The sequence below is a fragment of the Macrobrachium nipponense genome, chromosome 12, assembly GCF_015104395.2.
Source record: "Macrobrachium nipponense isolate FS-2020 chromosome 12, ASM1510439v2, whole genome shotgun sequence".
NCBI lineage: Eukaryota > Metazoa > Arthropoda > Malacostraca > Decapoda > Palaemonidae > Macrobrachium > Macrobrachium nipponense.
The window spans coordinates 103,805,173-103,829,178 of NC_087205.1; the positions used below are offsets into that span (position 1 = coordinate 103,805,173).

The 24,006-nt window shown below is 37.8% G+C and overlaps 1 protein-coding gene across 1 annotated transcript in view; it reads left to right on the plus strand.

Moving 5' to 3' along the window:
* Positions 1-12,944, plus strand: part of LOC135224900 (uncharacterized) — a 315,424-nt gene extending 302,480 nt beyond the window's left edge. Inside the window, 2 exon segments of the mRNA XM_064264224.1 lie at positions 10,999-11,140; positions 11,578-12,944. Of these exon segments, the coding sequence (XP_064120294.1) occupies positions 10,999-11,140; positions 11,578-12,148 (713 nt within the window). The 3' untranslated portion in view covers positions 12,149-12,944.
* Positions 12,945-24,006: the final 11,062 nt, after the last annotated feature.

Consider the following 24,006-nt stretch of genomic DNA (forward strand, 5'->3'; position numbering starts at 1 on the left):
TTATTTTATTTATTCTCATCCCAGCACTTACTGGTATTTTTCTCTCTTCCAACCATCCTTTACCCACAAAGACCCTCAGCTGACTGGATCCATCCTTATATTTCACATATTCATCATAAGCTCCTCTTACCTCAGTATCTACAACAGTTTTACTTCATATTTACTCAATATACAGTGTGCTCTTTTCACTTCATTCCTCTCAAACTCATTTGTCCATTTAAAGCTACAATTCAATGCCTTTCATCTGCAGCCTAATTTCATTATATCTTAGTTTTCTCAAAAACTTAATACCAGAGAATTATAGCTCCTGTTACTTGTCTTCTCACTTGTTACATTCTGCGTTTTATAGTAATCTAATAAACTTTCTCTTAAAAGGTTTTCCTCCATTTTTACTGCATACGATGCATATTCTTTTTCAAAAGTCACACATTTCCAGTAAAAAATCTACTTTCCAAAAACATTTTAACATTATTTTGTTTCATTTACTCAAGGAACTTCATTTGTACAACACCATTTCCTCATTAACCTATCATTTAAATCACCTAGCCCAACCATCATTTAATTTTCTTAAAACCTAGTGGGGGCACAGATTCAAATTACCAAACACACTTTTAATTCATGTCCTTGTGCATTCTTAGACCATTTTGCCCTGTACAACCTTTCCTCCCTGGCTAGGAACCTCATTCTTCAAAATTTAGTAAAAAACTAAAAGGCTATACCATTATGGTGCCTCTCCTTCCAAAAGGGAAAAGGCCTTATTGGAAAACAAAAATAATTTTTTTAATTTGGGCCTTCATTGGATGTTTTGTGACTGAAGATGTATTTTCCCCTCTTTCTCTACACATTTGAAGTGCAAGCTAAATAAAAATTTTTATTTTATTTAATTACCCCTCCAGTGTTAGAATGTCACATGAATCCTCATATGTATAGTACTCAGAAGTCTTTCTTAGAGGATTAACAGCAATCTTTTAAAATAAATTTTTTTAGAGATTTCATTTATTTTAATCTCTTTAGCCCTCATTAATTGGAAGTGTCTCATATTTTCTGCTGCCAGACAGCCCCCCTTTTTTTTTTTTAATAGATTGTGAATACGTATTACCATAAATATATGAATAGTACCAAGAAGTGCAAATTTTATACTTGTCAGGACCATAATCATGATCAACCAGGAAAGGGCATCATTAAGCATTAAGATGTTGAATGTCTTCAGTCAGTCATTCTGAGAGTCCATAGTACTACATATGTTAGTTGGCAGAGGATTCTGTTACAACAGTTTACAAAGGCCCAATAATTTGTTCATTTGTAAGGTTATTACATGAAATACTTATTGTTACAGAAGTTTCTCTTTAATTTTATTTCCAATATGTTTTTGTATGGTCAGTACATATTAGATTTCTATCAGGTACTTTACTTTTGTGATGTGGCTGCAGTCAAGTACTAGTAGTACATGCCAGATCTGGCTCCCTCTATACATACTCTTATTTGAAGTTCTGTAGAACTGATTAATCCAGAATTACACAAAAGTCATAATTGCCAGATATTTCTTACTTGTTAATATAATTCTGACATTTTTTAGAATTATAAAATTTAATTTTACATTATCATTTCAGATTTAGTTAGGGAATTCTCATTGTAGTCTTATTTAATTCTTTAAAAAGCCTGTGGGATACTACTGGAGGAACCCTGTCATCTCACCCTTCTTGTTTATATATATATATACATAACTGAATGACAATGTATATGGGTATTTTAGTAATCCAAGTAAAATTGTATTTAGATGAACTGTATATGTTCACGTACATGATGTGATATATTTTAAGTATAAAGGCAGCTTAGGTAATTTGGCAAATGGCAGGACTTTGGCTAACCCAAGATGCTGGGAAAAGCCTTAATCTGTTTAATAAATGTGCTAGTATTTGCAAAGATATCCAAAAGAATGAATCGGCAGAATATACATGGCCTGGTATGAAAAGCTTTCCTCCCAGATTCTGGGTGATCTTTACAATTAGGTTTATTTCTGGGACACAGTCCCATTATTATTTCTTTTTCTTTTATTCCTTTTGCACAGAACTGGAACAAACCATGTAAGTATTAATCATGTGTAACTTTGTATATGTTTGGGGATGAACCACAAATTATCACCACGGTTGTTCATTCACTGCACAGCAGTTGAGGCTCAGGGCATTCACTGCCTTTCAGTCTTTTAATTGCTCCAGTTCACCATTGAACAATGGAATCACCATTACCTGAACACAGGCTTGTAATTGCTTGGTTCAGCACTGAGGTACTGTTTTTCACTTAACGTGATGGGCTTTGTTTCACAGTTTTATGCTTTTGCTTGGAAAAAAAATAGGGGCTTTATGAAAAGCGGGCAATGCTTTACGTAGAGTTCTGTGATGTTTTAAGATATTTCCATGACAGACTTCATCATGTTGCTTTTACACTTATCATGCTACACTTGTCTAGATGGCACACAGTCACTATAAATTTATATTTTATTGCCATACCGTGAAGAAACTAAATTAAATTGTGTAGACATTTCATGTACATTGATGCATGATGAACATGCATTTTGTTACTGAAATTTATAAACATATATTAAAAGCCATCCTATATGAAGTTCTTGATTATTTAGAGCACTGAATATAAAATTTTATTGGTAGGCTTGATTACATATCTTTTAGAGATCTTTCAGAGAATAAGGTACGCACCTTATGTAAGGGAAAATAGAAGTACTACTAACCTTAAATATACATATCATTAGAGGAAATTAATTTCACCTGTGTATAAAAACTGGTGTTTTAACAATACGTGACACGCAATCTTTGATAAATGAAGGTTTGCAGAAAATGTTGACATTTTAGACCTGTGACAGGTTGTTCAGCTTGCCATTAACTTGCATTTTTGGAAAACATGTCACCAATTTCTTAATATCTTTTCACAGTGAATATCTTTTCACAGTGTGGAAAACCTTATACCAAATTTATGCATCAGTATCTGCTTCTCAGAGTATATAAAACCATTTACTTCACCTTACACATTCTTTTGGATTGTAAATTCCAACCCAGCTTCAGCTTAGATTTGCTTATACATCCTACTGCAGAGGATGGACTTTATAGGACTGTTATGGAACCGAGTTCCATAAGATGGATAAATGAACACCTTGGTTTAGTTACCATTATTGAATTCTGCCATTAATATAAAAGAAATAGGAATTTTATGACTGGCAGTGACTTTCAGTATTGAATATAATACATTATAAGATTCTAATAGAAAGAAGCACATCATGGGGAACTAAGCACAAATGTTTTCCCCAAATGTGTTGTATGAGGCTCTTTCACCAATTATAATAAATATTTTAAGATCTTACATGATTATGGCAGTTTGTAATTTTAATACTCTTAATCCTCTTTATAGCTACAATGTAATTTTAGGGCTCCTAATCCTCTTTATAGCTACAATTCTCAAATGTTGAATTAGACACTCATTGAGTAGCTCTCAAGTAGTGTTATGTTTGAGGTGCTGGACTATGTTGCAGACATGCAACTATGAAGAGGACATAATCACTACTGTACAAGTCGTCACTTGCATTCCATCAGAACCTATTTACAATATTGGAACAGAATGATACCTACTGAAGATAAAGTCCCATGTATTTTCCAAAAATATGCATTTGTCTCACTGAGGCACCATACATTATTTGAGCTCAATAATGTATGGTGCCTCAGTGAGACAAATGCATACTTTTGGAAAATACATTGGACTTTATCTTCAGTATGTATCATTCTGTTCCAATATTGTAAATAGGTTCAGATGGAATGCAAGTGACGACTTGTACAGTAGTGATTATGTCCTCTTCATAGTTACATGTCTGCAACATAGTCCAGCACCTCAAACATAACACTATAACATATGCAAAGCAGACTGGAAATTATATTAGTAAGTCATTAGAAACATTTCACCTTGTCATTATAAGGGATCATGAGGAGTTTAAATAGTTTATTAAAATAAATTATTATGTGGTACTTATTTATCAGATAGAGCCATACCCATTTTTTTTCCAGTCATAGTTCCTCATTGGATCAGTGGGTTGCGTGCTCGCCTACTGATTCGGTAGTCGCGAGTTTGATTCCCCGCTCTGCCAGCCTGGAATCAGAGGAATTTATTTCTGGTGATTAGAAATTCAGTTCTCCATATAATATGGTTTGGATCTCACAATAAGCTGTAGGTCCTGTAGCTAAGTAACCAATTGGTTCCTAGCTGCGTAAAAATATCTCATCCTTCGGGCGGGCCAGTCCTAGAAGAGCTGTTAATCAGCTCAGTGGTCTGGTTAAACTAAGATATGCATAACCCTTTCCACAGTTATCAAAGGATATACGTATTTCCTTGATAGTCAACAACACAATGACTTCAGGGAAAGCATTCTGTAAAACTCAATAGGAGATTTAACAAACTGAGGCTCGAATAGTTCACATATCATAACAATACAGCCAAACCTCTGATTTCGTATGCCCTGGTTTTTGTACGATTCAGGTTCTGTAGACTTTCTGAAGAAATTTTGACTCTGGTTTGGTACATTTCCTTGGAATTTGTACGTTTGGAAACACTTCTTCCAGGGCCTAACTCATAACTAGGCCCATAACAAGGGCCCTAACCAAGCATCCCATGTTCTCTCATGACACATTCTGCCTTTGTGTTTCTTGATTTTGTGCTTTTTTATTCGAGGGGAACTTCTAAATAAGCCATCATGTGGCCAAAGAAAGTTCCAAGTGCCAGAAACACTATAGAATTTAAAAAAGAACTTAGCAAAGTATGAAAGTGGCATATGTGTGGCTGATCATGCCAGGATGTACAGCAAGTCCATATCAACAATCAGGTCGATCCTAACAAAGAAAAAAGAAATCAAGGCAGCTGATGTTGCAAAAGGGATAACATTGACGAAAGAGATCACAACTGATTGAAGATGTTGAGAAATTGTCATTGGTTTGGATAAATGAAAAATAGTTAATGGGAGATGTGTCAAGAGGCGATAATTTGTGAAAAGGCAAGGATGTTGCATGCCAATCTCAGGAAGAAAATGCCTTCAAGTGCTGCCTGCTGTTAGTGAACTTGAGGCCAGCAGAGGCTGGTTTGAAAAATTAAAAAAAGTGAATGGGCATACTTCAGTGGTTATGGACATGTTTGCAAAGTGGAGTACTTAATGTAAAAATTTTGTGGAGAATTATCATCCCAACAAAGATGTAATCTGTCTCCAGCAATTTTAATGACAATGCCTAGTTTCATTTGAGGCAAATATTAAAGAAACAAGGTAAATTTTAAAGATATCAGAAACAAATGTCTCTGGACAGGTTTGTTGTGCAACAGGGGTCCAGTGATTCTCAAGCTGATCCTAGTGCCGGTAAATATTGAAGATGGGAAGTAAACCCAGATACTGCCAGTAAAAGTGAAGAGAAATAACCTTAGATAGGTCCTTGGTGCCTGAAGTTCTTCTGGAGAGGGAGACTCCCTTTTCCTAACACTATCCTCTCTTCCACCCCTCTCCCCTCCTCTGTCTTCCGTAAAGGCAAGATTGGTGTTAAATGTTTATTTATCCATTGCATTAATCATTTATACTTCATTTCTCATTGTTTAGTCTCTAAAAAAATTATTCTAAACATTTTTGGGTGTCTGAAACACATTTATTGGATTCACATTATTCCTTAAGGCAATTATGTATAGTTTCAGGTTTTGTACATTTCGGACTTTGTGAGATGTTCTTGATCTGATTATGTACAAAAATCCGAGGTTCCACTGTATTACCCAACTTGGAATCAGTAGTACAGTACACATATTAGAAATTGACATTTTAAAACTCACATATAAACCATTGTGTGTAAGCTAAAAAAAAGGTAAAAAAAATTGAGAGATAATTATATCTTAGAAACAAATATTTCCTTGTACAGTCTACACGGGTAGTTAAGTCGCATTGGCTGGCAGCGACTAAATTTCTCAGTTTTCAATTCACGGAGTACAAGAAGTTTGATCATATATGAGCTGCATAAAATAACGATTTGGTTACTGATCAGGAGTTCCACTGGCAGTTTAGTTTCATAACTGCCACCCAAGAGGAAGGTTTCGTAGCTCAAGACCTCTGCATCCTCGCCACTTTTTCATGCGTGTATCTGGGTCATTTATCCAGTTTTTGACCAAGTTGGATGGCCAGGAGGGTTACTTCTAAGGAAGATATCACTGCAGTGATTGCATTGTATAAGGCTAATATGCAATCAAGGAAATATCCACCCAAAGCGGTGTGAATTTGCATGTTTGCCAGAGGCTTGTGAAACAGTTTGTGGAAGAGGGGAGGATAATTTGCCAACACTACATCTAAGTTTTGGATTCCCCAAGGATGATTTATAAAATTGAAAATGGAACACTTTTAAGACAAGCAAATTCTAAGTATAGGTTTAGAGTAACTCTGATGTGGTATATATTTCATGCAACATCTGCATGCAGGAGGACTCGCTTGTTATTACCAAATGTGAAACATTTCCAAAACATAATTACCTGCAGTCATAGTACAGTTTGTAATTTTCAGCGAGTTTAATAGACAAAAATGTGTTGGGAACCTGTCCCACAAATGTTCTTGTTCAGTAGTCTAGATATTCCTCCATAAACTATATGAAATGAATGGAATATAATACTATAGGATAGAATTTAGGTGAAAGGCTTAGCACTATGACGTATGAGGTTATTCAGCACTACAAGGGAAATCCAGGGTAAAAAGGTTTTAGAAGTGTAAGAGGAGGAAAGCCTCACTATTGCACTATAAAACAATTGTTAGAACAGGGTGAAAAGTAAGATCGAAGGAAAAGAATATGAACAGTAGTACAGTAAAAGGAATGAAGGGGGTTGTAGCTAGGGACCAAAGAGATTTGGCAAATAATCTTAAGTAATGCCTACAGTGCACTATCCCCCTTCAGTGATCCGCTACATGAAGCTCACACAAATGTTGAACTATGCTGGACCCTGGTCATGTAGGCCAAAAATGGATGTAGTGGTTCATACCTAAAAATTCTTTGATGAGATGATTTTGACACCAAGAGTCTGCTGTTCAAGAATGGGTGGAACTAATGAGACGATTTGCTGGATCACAGTAGAGCATTGTAATTTGACTTCAGCCCAGATCTCCAATCTTTCATTCCTTTCATTGAATTCATACAAATTAACTCATAGTAGTGTGGTTAGATCCTCCTCGCATATTTTTTGTTATGCTCTCATGTTGTATTCAATATCTAGGGTAGTGCATTTAGTTTCATACTTATCCTTTCCTTAAACATCACAACAGCACATTTCATCAAGCTGACAAAAGGCAGTGGTAGCTTATTAAAGGATTTCTTGTTAGTATGATTTAGAGTTAAGACAGAAGTATGCCAGACCATTGGATTCTAAGGTCAACCTGATGTTCTGTAGGTTCAACCTTTATTTGGTGATTATGGAGCTGGAGACCATAAAAGACATTATTGGAACCTGTATGTCCCAGCCTCATCTAAGCCCTCATCATGACAGGGTTAACTTCAACTTAAAATTTGAGTTTGGTAAATTCCTAGGAAATATAAAATTGCTTACTAACATATGTATGGAATTGCTACCATAAAGAATCGTAATACATGATACAAGGTAGTAGATATCTGGGATGTTTCCACAACTCAAGGTAAGTGCTATTTTACTAGGTGCACAGTGAAATGATCTCAAGACTCATTTTTAGTGCTTTCTGCCATTGAACTATTCATATACACAAGCACAATTACGTATTAGAACAATTATTCAAAAAGTAGGCATGATTTTGGTTGATTATACCAATTTGATGTCATGGATAAAAAACTGGTACTCTTATACAGTAATTGCTGTAATTTGATGGATATATTTATTTACGAAAGCTGTACGCTGTACTGTGGTGAAAAGGAAACTGCAGGTAACAGTTTTTATAGGTATATTGTAAAAATACATTACCACAGCATATTGTAAAGCAACAGAGAAAACAACAAGGCAGAAACAATTTGTATAGAAAAAATATGTAAATGCATCCTTGTGTGGAATAGACATACAATACATATTGATTTATTTTGATCATAGTACATAATGGCAGTTAGATCTACTTTTGACTTGTTTAAAATTGTTTGCCCCATGAGAGGTTGTAAAGAAATTCTTAGTATTCCATCTGTAATAGTATTCTAGTGTCTTTGACCTGATATTTTATCCTTTAGTATGAGTACTTGAACCCCCAAATTATATCAAATAACCCTGGCCAGAGTGTACATAGTGTTGTCAGACAGCATTTGCCATTTTGAAACTTGTTTTTGCCAAAGTACTAATAACACGATTGTAATACTTGGAAAAGCAAATTTCAACTTCCTACTAACAACCAAGGTTTCAGTGCATTTCAAAATGGTAATCTGCCTTCTAGGAACAACACATTTCCAATTTTTTTATTTTAAAAAATTACAGTACAGGAATTGTTTACACAAGTTTACATCGGTAACAGTGCACATTTGACAACATATCCGTGTTGGCTGCTACTTTCAAATTAAGCAAATTTTCTTGTTTCACTGTACATATATTAGCAAAACAAGTCTATTCTTTGCTTTTTGCTACGTGTGCTCATTTGGCTTTGTAGCACATTTTGCTGTGGTTGTATGTTAGCTCTGCTTTTGTTTATAATTTATATTTCAGTATCATTCATTTTGAACACTTGGTAAATGGACAAATTCTAGCATGTATACTACTTTTAAAAGATGTACCTATGAACATATATCTCTTATTTTTTCTTACTAGTAATTTCTTTTATAGCACTTCTAAGTTTTGCTTTTGGCTGTCTTTGTAAAGCACAAAGTGTGGGAGGTAGTGTTCTTGGATTTCTTTAGTGTCACTAAATGTACTATTTGGTCATCTATTAAGATGGTGACCACTGTTTAAATAAAAAATACTGTGATGCCATGCACAATTTACTGCTTAATATTGTTGTGTTGATTTGTTGTGGCATTAAGCCCAGAATGTTTTCAGTTTTGTCAGTGCTTCAGATTATAAAAATCTGCTCAATATTTATTTTTAAGCAAATTTTAGATTAGTTTTCTTAAATACAATGCATCTATCTGTCCAGATTTCTTAAAATTAACTATGTATTCAAGACCAGTGACACCCATATGTTCAAAGAATGTGCATTGAATTGAATAATTGACTTTTACTTCCAAAAATTCTTTTCATGTTAAGATGGTTCCTAGGCTCACTTACAGAAATGATGATTTGGTTTTCTTATTTGTTTTCTTACTTCTTACTTATGCCTTTTGAGTGAAAAACTGCTAATTTTGTATTACTGTCTTTTTACTTCTTGGTAGAAAATTAACGGTTTTGGGTTTTATCAGTGCATTATTATTTACGTGCCAGGGTAATTTTCCATGCCAAGAAACTTGCTCGAGAAAGCTTTAGGGTTTTGTTTTCCCAGATTTTAACTTTAAACCTTCTTTACAGAATTACTAGGAATTTTGACAGCTGTAATATTGTCGGCCAACACACTCAGTAACCCTTTATTGAACCAAAACTTTCTACTAGTTTTGATGTCTCAAAATTGTGCATAATTTTAACTCCTTAGTTTCTTAATGTTTGATCTTTCATAGCTACCATCTTTAAACCTACATTTGTTTCATTTGATGTGATTTTCAGTAAGGAGTTTAATTCTATCAGTTGTGAGAGTGTTGCACTTTGCCTGTAATTCTAATTATACCCAAAGGCTTTATGAACTTCACTTATTGCTCAGAGTATGGAGGTACCTGGCCTACCACAATGTAGATGGTACAGTTCTTTGCAATGTCCGTACAGTCGAAGCAGAATTACATTCTGGCTTGTACTTTCATCTGTTCCCTTTGGTTTCTTCCTGCTTAGTTATCCAAATTCTTTAACTTAATCTATGACCTGACCACATTGGACGTATTAGTTCTCCAGTACTTTTGTCTCGCTTATGACTAGATTTCTAATCACTAATTATTCAATCATAAATGGTGTAATGTACAACATTGTGTATGACATTGTTTCTACAGTGATAATGAAGACTGCAAACAGAAAAGAATTTTTAAAAATTATTAACATCTTGTAACAATGTACAACATTGTTTCCACAGGAATCATAAGGCTGCAAACAGGAGAGAATTGTTAAAAATCATTAACATCTTGTAGCACATCATTGAGGTGGGGAATTCTTTTCCTATATTTTTTTTGTCTTAATTGTCATCATTATCTGATGCATGATGATCTTAAGGGACCTTTTTCATTTTCATCATTAGTATGTCTCGCACTGTTGCCAGTAAGTTAGGTTGGTGTACTGCTGGTTTAGCAGTGGAGTCAGCATCTTGAATTTGCCACACTCTTAAAATGAAATAATATTGCTTAACTTTGAAAAGGCTTAGCTTCTGCTTCAGAAGTTTTAAAGAAATTCGTTGGAATAAGTTTATAATAGAACAAATAAATTTCTGCAGTTTTAATGCTTTTGAATTGGTTTTTCCAACAAAGTTCATTTTACTTTTAGGAATTTGGATAGATTTGCCTCTTATTTCAATTGATCTTGTCACAGGATAAGTTTTCCATAGAGTGCCAATGGTGCTGTTGTTAGCAATTAACATGAATCTCTTTGAAGTTAATCCATTTTATATAGCGCGTACCTAGTTCAGGGGATTTGATGAAAAGTATTTTTTCACCTAATGGGTGCATTTAAGTTTACTATGGCAAGCTTTTTGGCATTTGTTTGGTTAAAGTTAATCAATGTTTCTCACCAAGAATTAAGATGATGGTATTGCAAACTGTTTCAAGGCACTACACCTTTTTGTTTTTATTTAGTAACACTGCATAAAGAATAACAAGTTCCATGATTTTTTTCTTTCTCAAGTGTATTTAAATTTCAATGAGAATGTCCTGTTTTTCTTTTAACACAATGTGCTCAAGATATAAACTGCCATTTTGTTTCTCATAACAGCCCAACTTCAGACGAAGCAGAAGCGGGGGGTGATCAAGGGCCTGAAGGGGGCGTTCAGCAAGATCCGAATCCAGAGTCCGCATCATCCCCAAGAGTTGAGTAAGTCAGCAGCTGCTGCAGCATCATCCTCATATACTTTAAGGTTAGTTAAAACAGTAAAATCTCCCAAATATAATTGTAATCCCAGATATAATAACTTTTACTTTCACCACTTCAAATAAGACCTGTAGGAGGGTAGTGTCTTCAGTGCACCATGTTTGCAGGATCACTTTAGTCACTAGCCTTTTCTTTACCTCCATGCCCACTTCCTTCTTTCCATCTTCCTGCCTAACCACTCCCATTCACACTCTTCATGGTCTTAACCACTGAATGACTGAAAGTGGCCCAGTGTTTGGCCGTACGTATAGCCAAATTATCATAAATCAAACCCTTCATGTACATAGTCTAAAATCAACTGTGGTTGCTAAATCAATTGAGGTCATTGTTCACGGAAAGGTGATTGTGTTAGTTATAAAGTTGAATTATCTTAGTGAGTTATTCAAATAAGTAATAATTTTTTTTCTAATCTTGATTTTTTAGTAAATGGCTGAGTTCCGAAAGCTCAAAAGTCTATCCAGTGAAGTCAGATGAAGATGAGCAGTTTGCTGATGAAGAACCAGTAGTACCAAGAACAGGAGGTGTGAGCTGTAGCTTACCAGTTTCACCAGCCCGGAGAGTACCCTCAGGGAGCAGCAGGACAGCAAAAAGTTTGGGGACTTTTGACTCGGACACAGAAAGTTGTGACTTAGGAAGTCTTCTGGACATACCATTATCTCCTCCTGAGAGTCCAATGATCAAAATCAATGGAAAGAGCATTGACCAAGAGAGGGAAATGCCTACTGGTGAGAGCACTCCTCAAGTGAAAGTTATTCTCACCACACCAGAAGAATGTCTCCTCACTCCACAGAAGTCTTTAGGTGATACCAAAATTGACATTTCAAAAGACACTGAAGATCTACCAGCACAAGGAATGGCCGAATCCTCAGAAAAAGCTGGTAAGGATACTTTAAGTGAAGCCAAACTGTCAATATTAACAGAAAAGGAACTAGAACCAATACCTGAGGTAGAAGATAACAGTGGTGGGAAACATACCAGGGAAATGTGGGTATGACAGTGGCTGAAACATTAAGTAGTGAAGCACAATGTTTTTGTTTTCAATAGTTTTGTATGTTAGATTATATAATATTTTACCTAAAGTTATTTTAAACTTTTACCACGTAGATTATACAATTATTTGGTATTTAAATTTTATACTGTAAATACAATAATTATTGCAGCGTTGTCTGTTTTCCACAATTGTTCAGAGGAAACTTGGCTCTGTATTAGGAAGTGACTTTTTTAGGGATACTATTTAGATATCTTTGGTTCTTAAGCAAGAATCCATACTCCATTCTGAATCCATACTCCATTCTGTATCATAACTGTGAAGTGGTTTACCATGTAAATACTGAGCATCATAAACCCATTAGACATTAGATTTTATAATAATAATAATATGTGCTTGACAGACAGTGTGTGTGCTGTACACATAAAATGTACTATCGTAGGCAGTCTGTATATTATTACTGGTTTTGGTCACTAATTTTCATTACTGATCTGCTTAACCAGAACACTTTACACTAAAAAAAATTTTTAATGGTAAATTAATAATACATTTTCATCTTATTCATTTATGGAATTTGCCAGGGAACTAAATACTTATAACAGTTGAGATCAAAATTCAAAGGTTTTCAAGAGAAGGTATTTCTAGGATTGAAGTACTTTGCAGCTCTTATAATTGTGGTTATATAATATGACAATCACCTAATTTTACTTATTTAAAACCTGCACAGGATTTTCCAACTTAATTTGCTGGTAGTACCATCAATAAATCATTGTTAAGGATGCTATATAAATAATTTTACTGACACAGTGTTTGATTTCCTCATTAAGTTAGAAAAGAGCTATTACAGAGTTCAACTTGGAGCATTTAATGAGTCCATTTAAGGTTCATGAGAGGTGGGAAGAATAGTTTTGTTAATAATGAACTGGTTGAATGTACAAACAAAATTTTTTGCCTTTTTAATCAAATGTGGGAGGAGCTCTCAGTAATAATGTACAAACTCCCCAAAGTTTACAAATTTTTAAGTAAGGGGATTTACTTTCAGCGCAAGCTGGAGCCACACATTCAACTTAAAACAAAGAGGATATTGGTAGTTGGCTACCAATAGTAAGGCAAAATCCCCACCATCCAGTTGGTCCCAACCACTTTACCTTTTGGCCCAGGAACACAATGAGGGGTGGTTAGACATGGGCCATTTATGTTAAGTCCTCGGGGTTGGACATGTGTGATGTTCAACTGCCAGACTTCTGGGACTTCCGAATAAATGGAATATAACATCACTAATTTGAAGATTGGCTTGGAGGAAACCATATTGTTGGGGACAATAAAGCTGAAGATGAACAGGTTTATTCACTCAAGTCCCTCTCTCCCCTTGCTAGAGAGATGGTAGGAGTTACATCTATTAATCCAAAAAGAGCTAGATTATCAACAGGATACTCGGTCACCTAGAACACCTGCATGCATGCCCATCCAGCAGGTGACAGCTTGCTAATCATCCCTTAGGAGGCTATAAAAGAGAGGGTAGGAGGCCAATATTACACACAATCCCTCTTCTGCAGCCGTACACCTTCAGCGAGATGCCACCTGTCCTCAAGAGCTGGGTGAGCTACATGACTGCAGAGCAGCAGCAACAACAGAACCCAAGAAAAAAATTAATTTGAAAGACGTCTCCAAATACTAACAGCTTCTGCATCTGGTGTTCCTAGGGGGTACTGACCACACTTAATTGTTGCTAAACATCACCAATCAGATGAGAAGTGATGTTTTCAATGTGGTATGGTCGTTGGCTGTTATGTACAGTGAAAAAACAGCCTGAACAGTAACAGCTTCAGTGTGTCGAGATTGAAGGACCAAGCCAAAAATCTTCCTAGGTCAAATAATCCTTCGGAACGTCGAGGTGTCGGGACAGATTGTTGCTAACACCAACCCTAGTGACTGAATTTGTCTCTTGCATCCCTCTTCCCTGGAATGTGTCTGGTTGACCACTGTGATGAGTGTGCAGCCGCAAACCCATGCACCTGCATAGTCGGTTAAGGAGATGAGAGGACACTAGCCACCCCCCATCTTGTTGACGAACTATCTACCATGGTACCATTCCTTAACAAAACCAAGGAACGCCTATCCTCGGATCCCGAGGCTTAAAGATTTAAGAAGATTCAGGATATTGAGGTGTAGATTAGGTCAGGCTAGGCTAAGTTGGGTTAAGTACCCAACCTAACCTAACCCAATCTAGCCCTTGGAAGTGTAGGTGACTGCCACCTGGTTGATGCCATGAGGCAAGAAGTTACAAGACTGAAGTGCAGGTTAGATCTGAATGACTAGGATTTGTTAGGCTATGTAAGGTTAGGTAAAGTACCTAACCTAACCTCTTGAAGTGCAGGTGACTGCCTTATGGTTGATCCCATGAGGCAAGGAGTATCTCCAAAGGGGATTCATGTAACGACACTCCAAACTTTGTCCAAGACCAGGACCCCTTCAATCTGCTTGAAGTGGAGAAACTGTCCATGAAGAACTGGCCTCCCCAGTGAGGACACATGACCATGCAGGACTTGTAATAGCTGAACTGGTTGCCCCTGCTGAGACAAAGACAACCTTGCTGCTGTATGTTAGTCATGCAGATACTTATTCTTGCTTGGGTGAGAGATTGGACTAAACTGGAATATGCAACTCCCAGGCTGCTACCAAATCCGAGAAGTCTGTCCTGTCCTAGAAATGCTTAACCATCAGGAGACATACTCCGAACGAATATGGCCAAGGTGAAGAGTCGAATGAAGAACTTGGGGAGAGGTCGGTAGCATACAACAGAGATAGGCATGGAGCAGTCTGCTCTGAAGGGGTACAAAGTCTCCCTGGACATAAAGTGGACATGAAGAAGAGGAACTCGCGTAATGGTTGATGGGTAAGTATTCGGAAGTATTCGTCCTTCAAACCTAACGAAGGAATCAAGTCTGAATCCTTGATGGTTGCAAGTATGAAACATGCCATTTCTGTCTTGAACCAATTAGGCTGTTGAAACGGGTCGGGGAAGAAACGATCTTATGACTAATTCTAATTATCTGTCACCTTCTCTACAAGAGAGGGACGGTTGTACAAGTCAGAAACCAAATTGTGCAATCTCCACAACATATTCATAAAGTACATATAACCTTTAACTCCCCAGCACAAAAAACTCCAACAAGCTTACTTCCTTTTCAGGGAAGGTAAGGAGTTTGAAAGGGATGCCGTCCATGTTTCTGCGATCCAAAGGGACTGAAGAAATCATTTGTACCTCTCGAATGTATTGCAAAACAGTGGCTAAGACCGATTTCAGAATGTATCGTCCTGAGTGTGATTAGAAACAAGAGGATTGATCCTAGCTCTGACTTTTCTACCTGGCACATTTTTTGACTCCATGAACCCCCTAAACAGAACAGTTACAAAAACTTCATCGACTCCAGTCAAGATTACAAATGAGTCATCAAGAGGGGTCAATGGAACCAGAGGAGGAGGCGTAAAATACATTCAAGCCGATCTGAAGACTGAAGGATCGACAGCAGATGAAGGCATGGTTGAACTGTGAAAAGACGAAATGAAATTGTACAGGTCCTGAAGAATGGTCATATAATGCAACCATGAAAAAAGCTGCTATGAGGGAAGCTGCCACAGTCATCCCTCGTACATCGGAAAAGGTCTCAAGTCAGGTGAAGGAGGCTGAAGCTGCCCCTCAGATACGATGACATGAATGGTCTCGATCAGGCAAGGTCAGCCAAAGCTGTTCCTCAAACATGATGTTGTTTTTGGAGGGCCACCGGTTCATCATCTTGTCGCCGAATAAGACATATGGGGATCTGAAGACACCCATGGTGTTGAGACTAGAATCATCCCAACTCCAGAAGAGATTCTAATATAGTATCATGGTTGAGTAGGAACAACAGACTTTACAAATGGAACTACTTTCTCAATATGTAAAAATTGAGGATTTATATACGTGACAGAACAACCAGAGTAAAGTAGGAACAAATAAATTAATCCTATCGTACATGTATAATGTTGAAGTATTCGTGGATAAACACGATTGTGCAAGGTCATCACTCATTTGACAACAGTCGTAATATGGAGGAGTTATGGAGTTCCATTTGACAACGTATGTGAGAGAGAGAGAGAGAGGGTAATTGGTGGTTGGATGGTTAATGACTGAATTGGCTGTTAGTGAGTTCTGGGTTGTCTGCTGGTCCTGTTAGCTGTTAGTTCTGTGTTTTAGTTAATCTTTAGTCAGAAGCTGTGATAATCAGTAGTGTTGGCAGCGGTCTGAGGAAAGTGTTGAGGGATTGAAGTTATTTAAGTAGTGTGTTAAGGGATTTTGACATAGGAAAAATCTATTTCTGGGCAAAGGACCTGTGTCGCCCAGTGAAATAGGTTCCTTTAGCACTATTTCTAAGGTAAAATATTGCTATAATACCAGAGAACAGCTAAATTGGAAATGCCAGATTATTCTGGCTCGCTCATCTTTATTATAAGGTGTCGGTATGGTTTCTGGGGCAAGTGAAACCACTACCACAGGTCCTTTTCCATTTAGCCTCTCCCTACATCAAAAAACCTCAAATAGAGAGGAGCCGACCTAAGGCTCACTACCCGCTGGGTTTGAGGTTGGTTGCTTAAGAGTTGTTGTGTTATGAGGTTTTTGTTGAGTTATATGTGGTTTCCTGTTGGATTGTAGGTGAGTTGTTGAGGGTCGTTGTTGTTGTTGGTGGGCTGTTGTGATTCATTGATGTTGTTAGTGGGGGTGTGTGTTGCCTTTTTGTGTTGTTGGTTTTTTTGTGTTGGTGATTGTGCAGTGGTCTTGGGTTGTGGTTGTGTTCTTTTTTTGTTGTTGTGTTGTTGTGGTCCTTGGTTGTTGGGTGGTTGTTGTGTTATTGGGTTGTGGTTCTTGGTTGTTGTTGTTGGTGTCTCTGTGACGTCGACCAGCAGACAGCACAGCATAGCCCGGAGTATCTGGAGTGGTTGGTAAGTACATGTGTTTGTTTTTTTCGTTCTGTGTGTAGGTATAGGTTAATTGTCCTGCGTGTATATTGTAGTGTAAAGAGGAAAGTGTGACTGAGGGTGGGTTTGGCAGCTGAAGTGATTAGGTTTATGTTGGTGGGGTGGGGTGGTGGTGGGGTTTGCCCGGCAGTATTTTAAGCTTGTGATCCCGCCACAGTAAGAATCTGGGAGATGATCCAGTTCATTTGGACATGGTCAAAGTTTGCTGTCAAAGTCCACTTGGATGAACATGGTTTCACTCGGATGTGGTTGCTGCAAAATCATGGACGTGAGTGGAGGAGGTTAAGCAAGACATGTCCACTATTCCACGTGAACATGGGTTGGTGCTGTGTGCCAGATAATCACAGAATATTCATAGATCTATCCACTACGAAAATTTCACGAGGGAAAAAACTATCTATCAGAAGAGAAGTCTCATTCTTCTCTTCTCTAAACCTCCCTGTGAATGTGGATGGGGGCATGGCTCCAGATGTGTCCTGCTGTGGCAACATTCCCGAGCTGGAATGTGAAGGAATGAAGAAATGCCCAAATACTTGACAATCACTCAGACTAAGTAGATGAATCTCCAAGTCTATGTCCATAGCCAAGGGAGGGAAGAAAGCTAAAACAACCAGAGAGTTGTATCTCAGTTGTGCGACAATTGTACATAGAAAGGATACTGTAGTGCAACATCTGCATGATCATTAATATTCGTTTTTAGAGAGCAAATCTTCGGCTAAGGACGTCCCGTAAACTGCAACCACATCCAAAAAGGTACAGCAGTGCAATATTGTGGCAAGGGCAAGGCTACATCTGCCTACACAGGGCCTTGCTGCTTCCTCCTTGTACAACATGAAGCAGAAAACATGGTCATGCAACATTGCATGGCTGCAAATTCTTCTTTCCTTGGAGAGCGTATCTTCAGCTTAAGACATCCCGAAAATTGCTGTGGCATCACTGAAAACAGCAACCAGACACTATTTTCAAAGGGAAAAAGCAAGGATGAGAAATCCATGTACACTAGGTACTACTCAGGCACTGAAGATATGGGTGGGCCAGCACTGGTGGTAGATGCACAGACAAGGAGATACATATGGGGAAGACATGGTTGTGGTCTACAGTAAATGACAAAGGAGAAGACTCGACTTCTGCATACCCAATGTCAAAAGCTGGGATGAAGCAGCTTTTGAAACTATGACAGACAGCAATGAAGCACATATACCCGAACCAAAATCGACTGGCTGAACTTGGCTTGTTGGCTGTCACTCCAATAATGTCCTCCAGTTACTATAAATTCTTCTACCCATCATCTCTTGAAAGGAAGGAAAGAAGACAGGGAAACAGTGATACAGCATACGACAACGAAACGAGCGAGGGAGGTGAAGAAACTTCATCAAGGAAAGCTAACTGGGACTTCTTATCCTCCAAAATAGGAATGAGAGGAGGGAGAGGGAGCATGGAAACCAAACCCCTCAAGACAGAGCAAGAACCATAGACAGAACAGCTACTGTCTTGGAGATGACTGGCTGAAATCACTCTGTCTAAAGTCCTGTAACATCTATCTCTGCTTCTTCCTCATATCAGGGTGAGGGGGAATCTATGCTGGAAGGCAAGCGAATGTTTAGTAGCAAGAGAACCTGCCTCCGTCTCAATGACTCTTGAGCTCTCATTAATGGTCTGAAAGACTAAAACATTACAACAATCCAATTAGTTGGTGGCAAGAGACAGGCCTCTCTCCTTGACTGCATAATAGAAAAAAATTACTACATACAAGTAACAGAATAATAAAACAAACACCAAGGCTAAGACCAAGCTGGGTTTGCATTATATTAAAAGGGAAAACCAAGTCTGAGAGGGAATTAAAGGGTCATAGACTAAAACGTACATAGCATAACATAACTGTAGGAATAACTATGCAGCAAGAAAGAGCAAAAGTACAACACTGTATGTAACTTGTTGCATTATTTCAAATTAGGCAAAATATCTCAAAACAAAAATTATACTAAACATTAAAAGAATGATTAAGAATTAAGTTGAAAAGCAAGCAGCAAAAGAGGCAATTCGGCTCAGACTTGGACAAAAAGACTAGTGAATGCATACCAACCGGATGGCAGGGATTCCTCCCTACCATCTGTAGCCAACTACCAATATCCTCCTTGTTTTTAGTTAAATGGCTATGTAAAGAATGAAGGTTTGTATACATGTAGAACAAATACACTTGTTCCTACAGGGGTACAAGCTATGCTTCCAGCACATTGCTGGACCAGCCATGTACTGAATATACAAGGGTGGTACACAGGTGGAGACAGGGAGAGGGGATGCCATTCTCACCCAACTGACACTAACCACTGTTCTTACAGCTGTGCTTCTTGTATTCTGTTTTTTACCATATGCTAGCTGTTTCTTGCATAAATTTTATGCCTTTTGGTGAACTACTAATTTATGGTGCATCCTTATATTATTGGTGTCTTTTTGTGCCTGAAAGTGCTGTTTTATATACTACATATTTTGTTTTTTGGTGCTCATTGTCTCATGAAGGTCATGGTCAACAATGTTATTTTATGTCACCTTTGGTGATAGATCTGCACTCGGTGTGTAGTTCCCGCAGGAAAATTGTGTTATCGTGATTTCCCTTGGCCTGAATGTGCTGAATGTCCTTCTCCACTATAAGTGCATTATGGGAAGAGGAGGAGAAAGCCTCAGAAGACACTTCGTCTAGCAGCTTCCTTCCAGAACAACCTCTCTTCCTACATCCCCAAGTTCCCCTTTCCAAGCTCCTCCTCTTCTGAGATGTCCAAATAACAGTTGTTGAAACCGACTACAACTTCACCTGATGAGAAAGAGGTAAAGCAACTTATACCCCCTACAGTAACTGAGAACAATCTGAATTCACTTATTTCAACATTTTTAGTCCTTGGCTGGGCAGAGAAGCAAGTCTCAGTACAGTCCCCACCTCCCTGCCAGCCATATCTACCCAAAAGGTAACACCAATGGCTGAGCAGGTGAAGGTTCTCACCTTCCCCCACCCTGCCCCAGCCCCCTCAATATGAGAACTTAACTCTCCATATTGCTACTTCCCTCCCAGGGGGTGGAGCAGATCCAGTTGGTCCTACTCTAGTGACTGACCTTCCCATAGGAGATGCTCACCTTTGCTACTCTGCTCTACTTGGAACAGGACCTTAGATTCTCAAAAAGACGCCCGGCACCATAGACATTCCTGCTCCTCTCTTCAGATCACCATTCTTACTCTTAATATTCCTCCCTCTCCACACACTGAAAACAGAGGGAGTCCTTATACTTTCTTGTTAAGATCCTCTATCTGCTCAGGCCAGTCCCACCCCTCTCTTCCATCCAAATTGTTTCCTAGTGCAACTGGTTTTCCTCCTGTTACAACTTTCAAACCTTCTTACTGTCAATTTCCCTTCCAGCGATGAATGACCTCATAGGTCCCACCACATGGCTTTGGCCTAAATTCTATATTCAATTCAGTTCACTCTAAAGCCAGTCTCTCATCTCATTATAGAGGAGTGCCACACTGGGAGTTCCTTCTCCCTACTCCCAATGGTATTCTCCTCAGGTCTCCTGGTAAGACCACCAACTGGAACCCCTACTGGAACCTCAGTTGGTGTAGAATCCATCATCTATACTCCCTCCAACTGGGACAAAGGAACAGTAGTGGGAGTAGGAGCACACTTTCAATTTCTTGTGACAGGGGCGAATCTACCTCCAACATGACATGACAGCACAACAGTCTAAGGAGGGGCCTCCCCCTTCTGAAACTTTACCCTCAGCAAGAGCAATGGTTCCGAGTGGTCGTTTTGCTCACTTGTAAGCTTAATGATCTCAAGGAGGAGATCCCTGTTTTGGCTTGATCAGCAGTCTCTTTTGGAGAAAGTAAGGGGTTTTACCCCAGAAGCAAGACAATTGGTTAGGCTATCTTGGTCAGAGCTTTCCTGTGGTGTTTGGTCAAGGTGAAATCGCCGATCTATGGATTGACCGCTTCCGTTGTAGCCAGTGAAAGCTACTCTCTCTCTCTCTCTGGTATGTAGACAGAAAAAAGTACCATGTTCCCAAGCATGCTGATGACTTGTTCATCCCACTCAACTCGACACTGTAACCAATAAATAACACCATCCCCTTTAAAAAAAATCACATCAACAAGGCTTCACCTTCAACTACTGTCTTGATGTCAGTGCTCCATGTCACATATAACTTAGATATGTGGCAATGTTCCAGGCTACTGTTACCATGAGGGTACACTAAACAACAGGTGCCTTAGAGAATATTTCTGAAACTTTTCTGTGGCTATGAAGGCTTGATGAGAGGTACGGTAAATGTTTTGAGGCTGACCAGTAAGTAACCAAAGCCAATGAATGACTCAAACATCAAAGGGGCAGAGACCTGGCACACTCACTTGAGTGGACAGTAGCTCTCGCTTACTTGAGAATAATCAATCATTGGGACAGGCTTCTGTCTGAAGTAGTCTCAGCACCACAAAATAATGTCTTTCAAATCTAGGGTGGACACCTACTGAAGTATACATATTTGCAATAGAGTACTATCACTTAAGAATAATTGCTTGGTTACTTCTGAGAAGTAGATATTCCACAAAACTTGCTCTAGTTATCAAACACAAACCCATGAAGTAAGAATGCATCAAATGACAACCCCTTACAACATAGATCGGAATAAGCCCTAAGGTTGCTTGTAAAAGAGGGCTTCATCCTATATCGACACTTTATTTTTTTTCATACAAGTCTTCTCTCTACATCACCGTCCAACAGCTTTAAATGGCACAAAACACTTCGGATACAATATGTGATTACGTTATCATCGGTAGTACAGTGGAACCTAGACATAAGAAAGTCCCAACTTATGAAAAATTCAAGTTACGAAAACAAATACGAAGATTTTTTTGCCTCTGCATACGAAAATAATTCAGGTTACGAAAGGGTGTTACTGTAAAGTCCTGAGATTCGCCCGGTCCACCGAGAACAATTTTAAAACTTGCGCGCCGCCAACTGAGTAAACTCGCCACCATCCTCCCACTCTCCCATTGGTTCCTGATGCTAGTCACCGCCGTAAGATCCTGCTCTCCTATTGGTCAGCATCTACACCATCATGCTCTACGTATTCTATTGGTAAAAGGATGCTGTAAATGGAAAAACTTTTTCATGCAATACATTTAATAAAAAAAAAATTTGTGAATTAAATATCATAAAATATAAAATTAATCAAAGACTGCTATCATCGAAGCCAGCAAATATTTTCTAGAATTTTTCTTCTGTTTTAATGTCATTATATGTTTCATTATAGCTGTCGGTAACTCGGTATCTCCATTAGGTAAAAATAGAATAAAGAATAGAAATGAATGGTTATTATACGGTTTGGTAGTTTCAGTAGTTGAAGAGAGATAATGAAAATTTATGATTACGTACTGTACTGTGTACTAGGTTAAAGTGGTTACTTGGCGATTGTTTGCTACTCATAGTGTTGAACGTAAACAAAAGGTTGGAAGCTTCTTTTTTATTTATTTATAGTTAATGGTTACTTAATAATTATTTGAAATGAGTACTACATGCAATACATTTAATTAAAAAAATTGTGAATTAGATATCATAAAATATAAAATAAATCAGACTGCTATCATCAAAGCCAACAAATACTTTCTAGAATTTTTCTTCTGTTTTAATATTATATGTTTCATTATAGCTGTCAGTAACTTGGTATCTTCATTAGGTAAAGATAGAATAAAGTATAGAAAGGAATGGTTATTATACTGTTTGGTAGTTTCAATAGTTGAAGAGAGATAAGGAAAATTTATGATTACTATACTGTGTGCTAGGTAAAAGTGGTTGCTTGGTGATTGTTCACTACTCATAGTGTTGAACGTAAACTTAAGGTTGGAAGCTTCTTTTTTTTGTGTGTGTATTATAGGTAATGATTAATTAATAATTATTTGAAATTAGTACATAATGATTATATACATTTTATTGGCATATTCTAAGCTTTTAGCTTCTTAGGTTTAGATGTCGGAATCATAGACTAGGCAACTGCTAATATAGGCTAGGCTTATTGCTAGAATCAAAACGCAACATTATAAGGGACATATGCTAAAGTCCTAATATATGCAGTAGAAATGGGGTTGAACATTACATGCAGTTGAATATTACTAAAGTACGTACAGTATTTTGCCTTTTTGGAGTCATATTTCTTCCGTCTGATCGGCGTCATAGCCCTAGAACATGTGTTGTAAGCTTGGAAATAATTTACTGGGGTGTTTTTGTGAGGCTTGGAAGGAATTAGGCAATTTACATGTAAAATGTGGTTTAAGATACGAAAAAAATCAGGTTACAAAGGCTGCTTCGGAACGGATTAATTTACCTAGTATCCTGAGGTACTACTATAATCGACTGCGCATGTTCACTGGAAATGCAAGATAATAGTCGATTACGTAGCCTGCTGTGACACGACAAAATATCCACTTCCTTTAAAAAAAAAAATTTTTTTTCAATGGCCTAGGTCAAGGAAGAACTGATATTGCATATGCATCATTGACTATGAATGCCTATATAAGTAAGGGAGTTAGTTATAGACGGTAGTATGCATAGCGTCAACATGCCACCACACATCACAAACTGCTAAATATTGTATATTTAATTTGCTGAAAATTTGTCTCGCCTTCACTGGCGACCTGTCTGTGATGTGCATGTGAGAAATTGTGGAGGAATGATTGTTAAGTTAATAATCATGTTAATAAAACAAACATAACACTACAATCCATCTTCTACTGTGGCTTCAAGGAACTAAAAGAATTATAAGCTAGCTAATAGGCAAACTTTGTTCCATGAAAGCAGATATAAATCCTA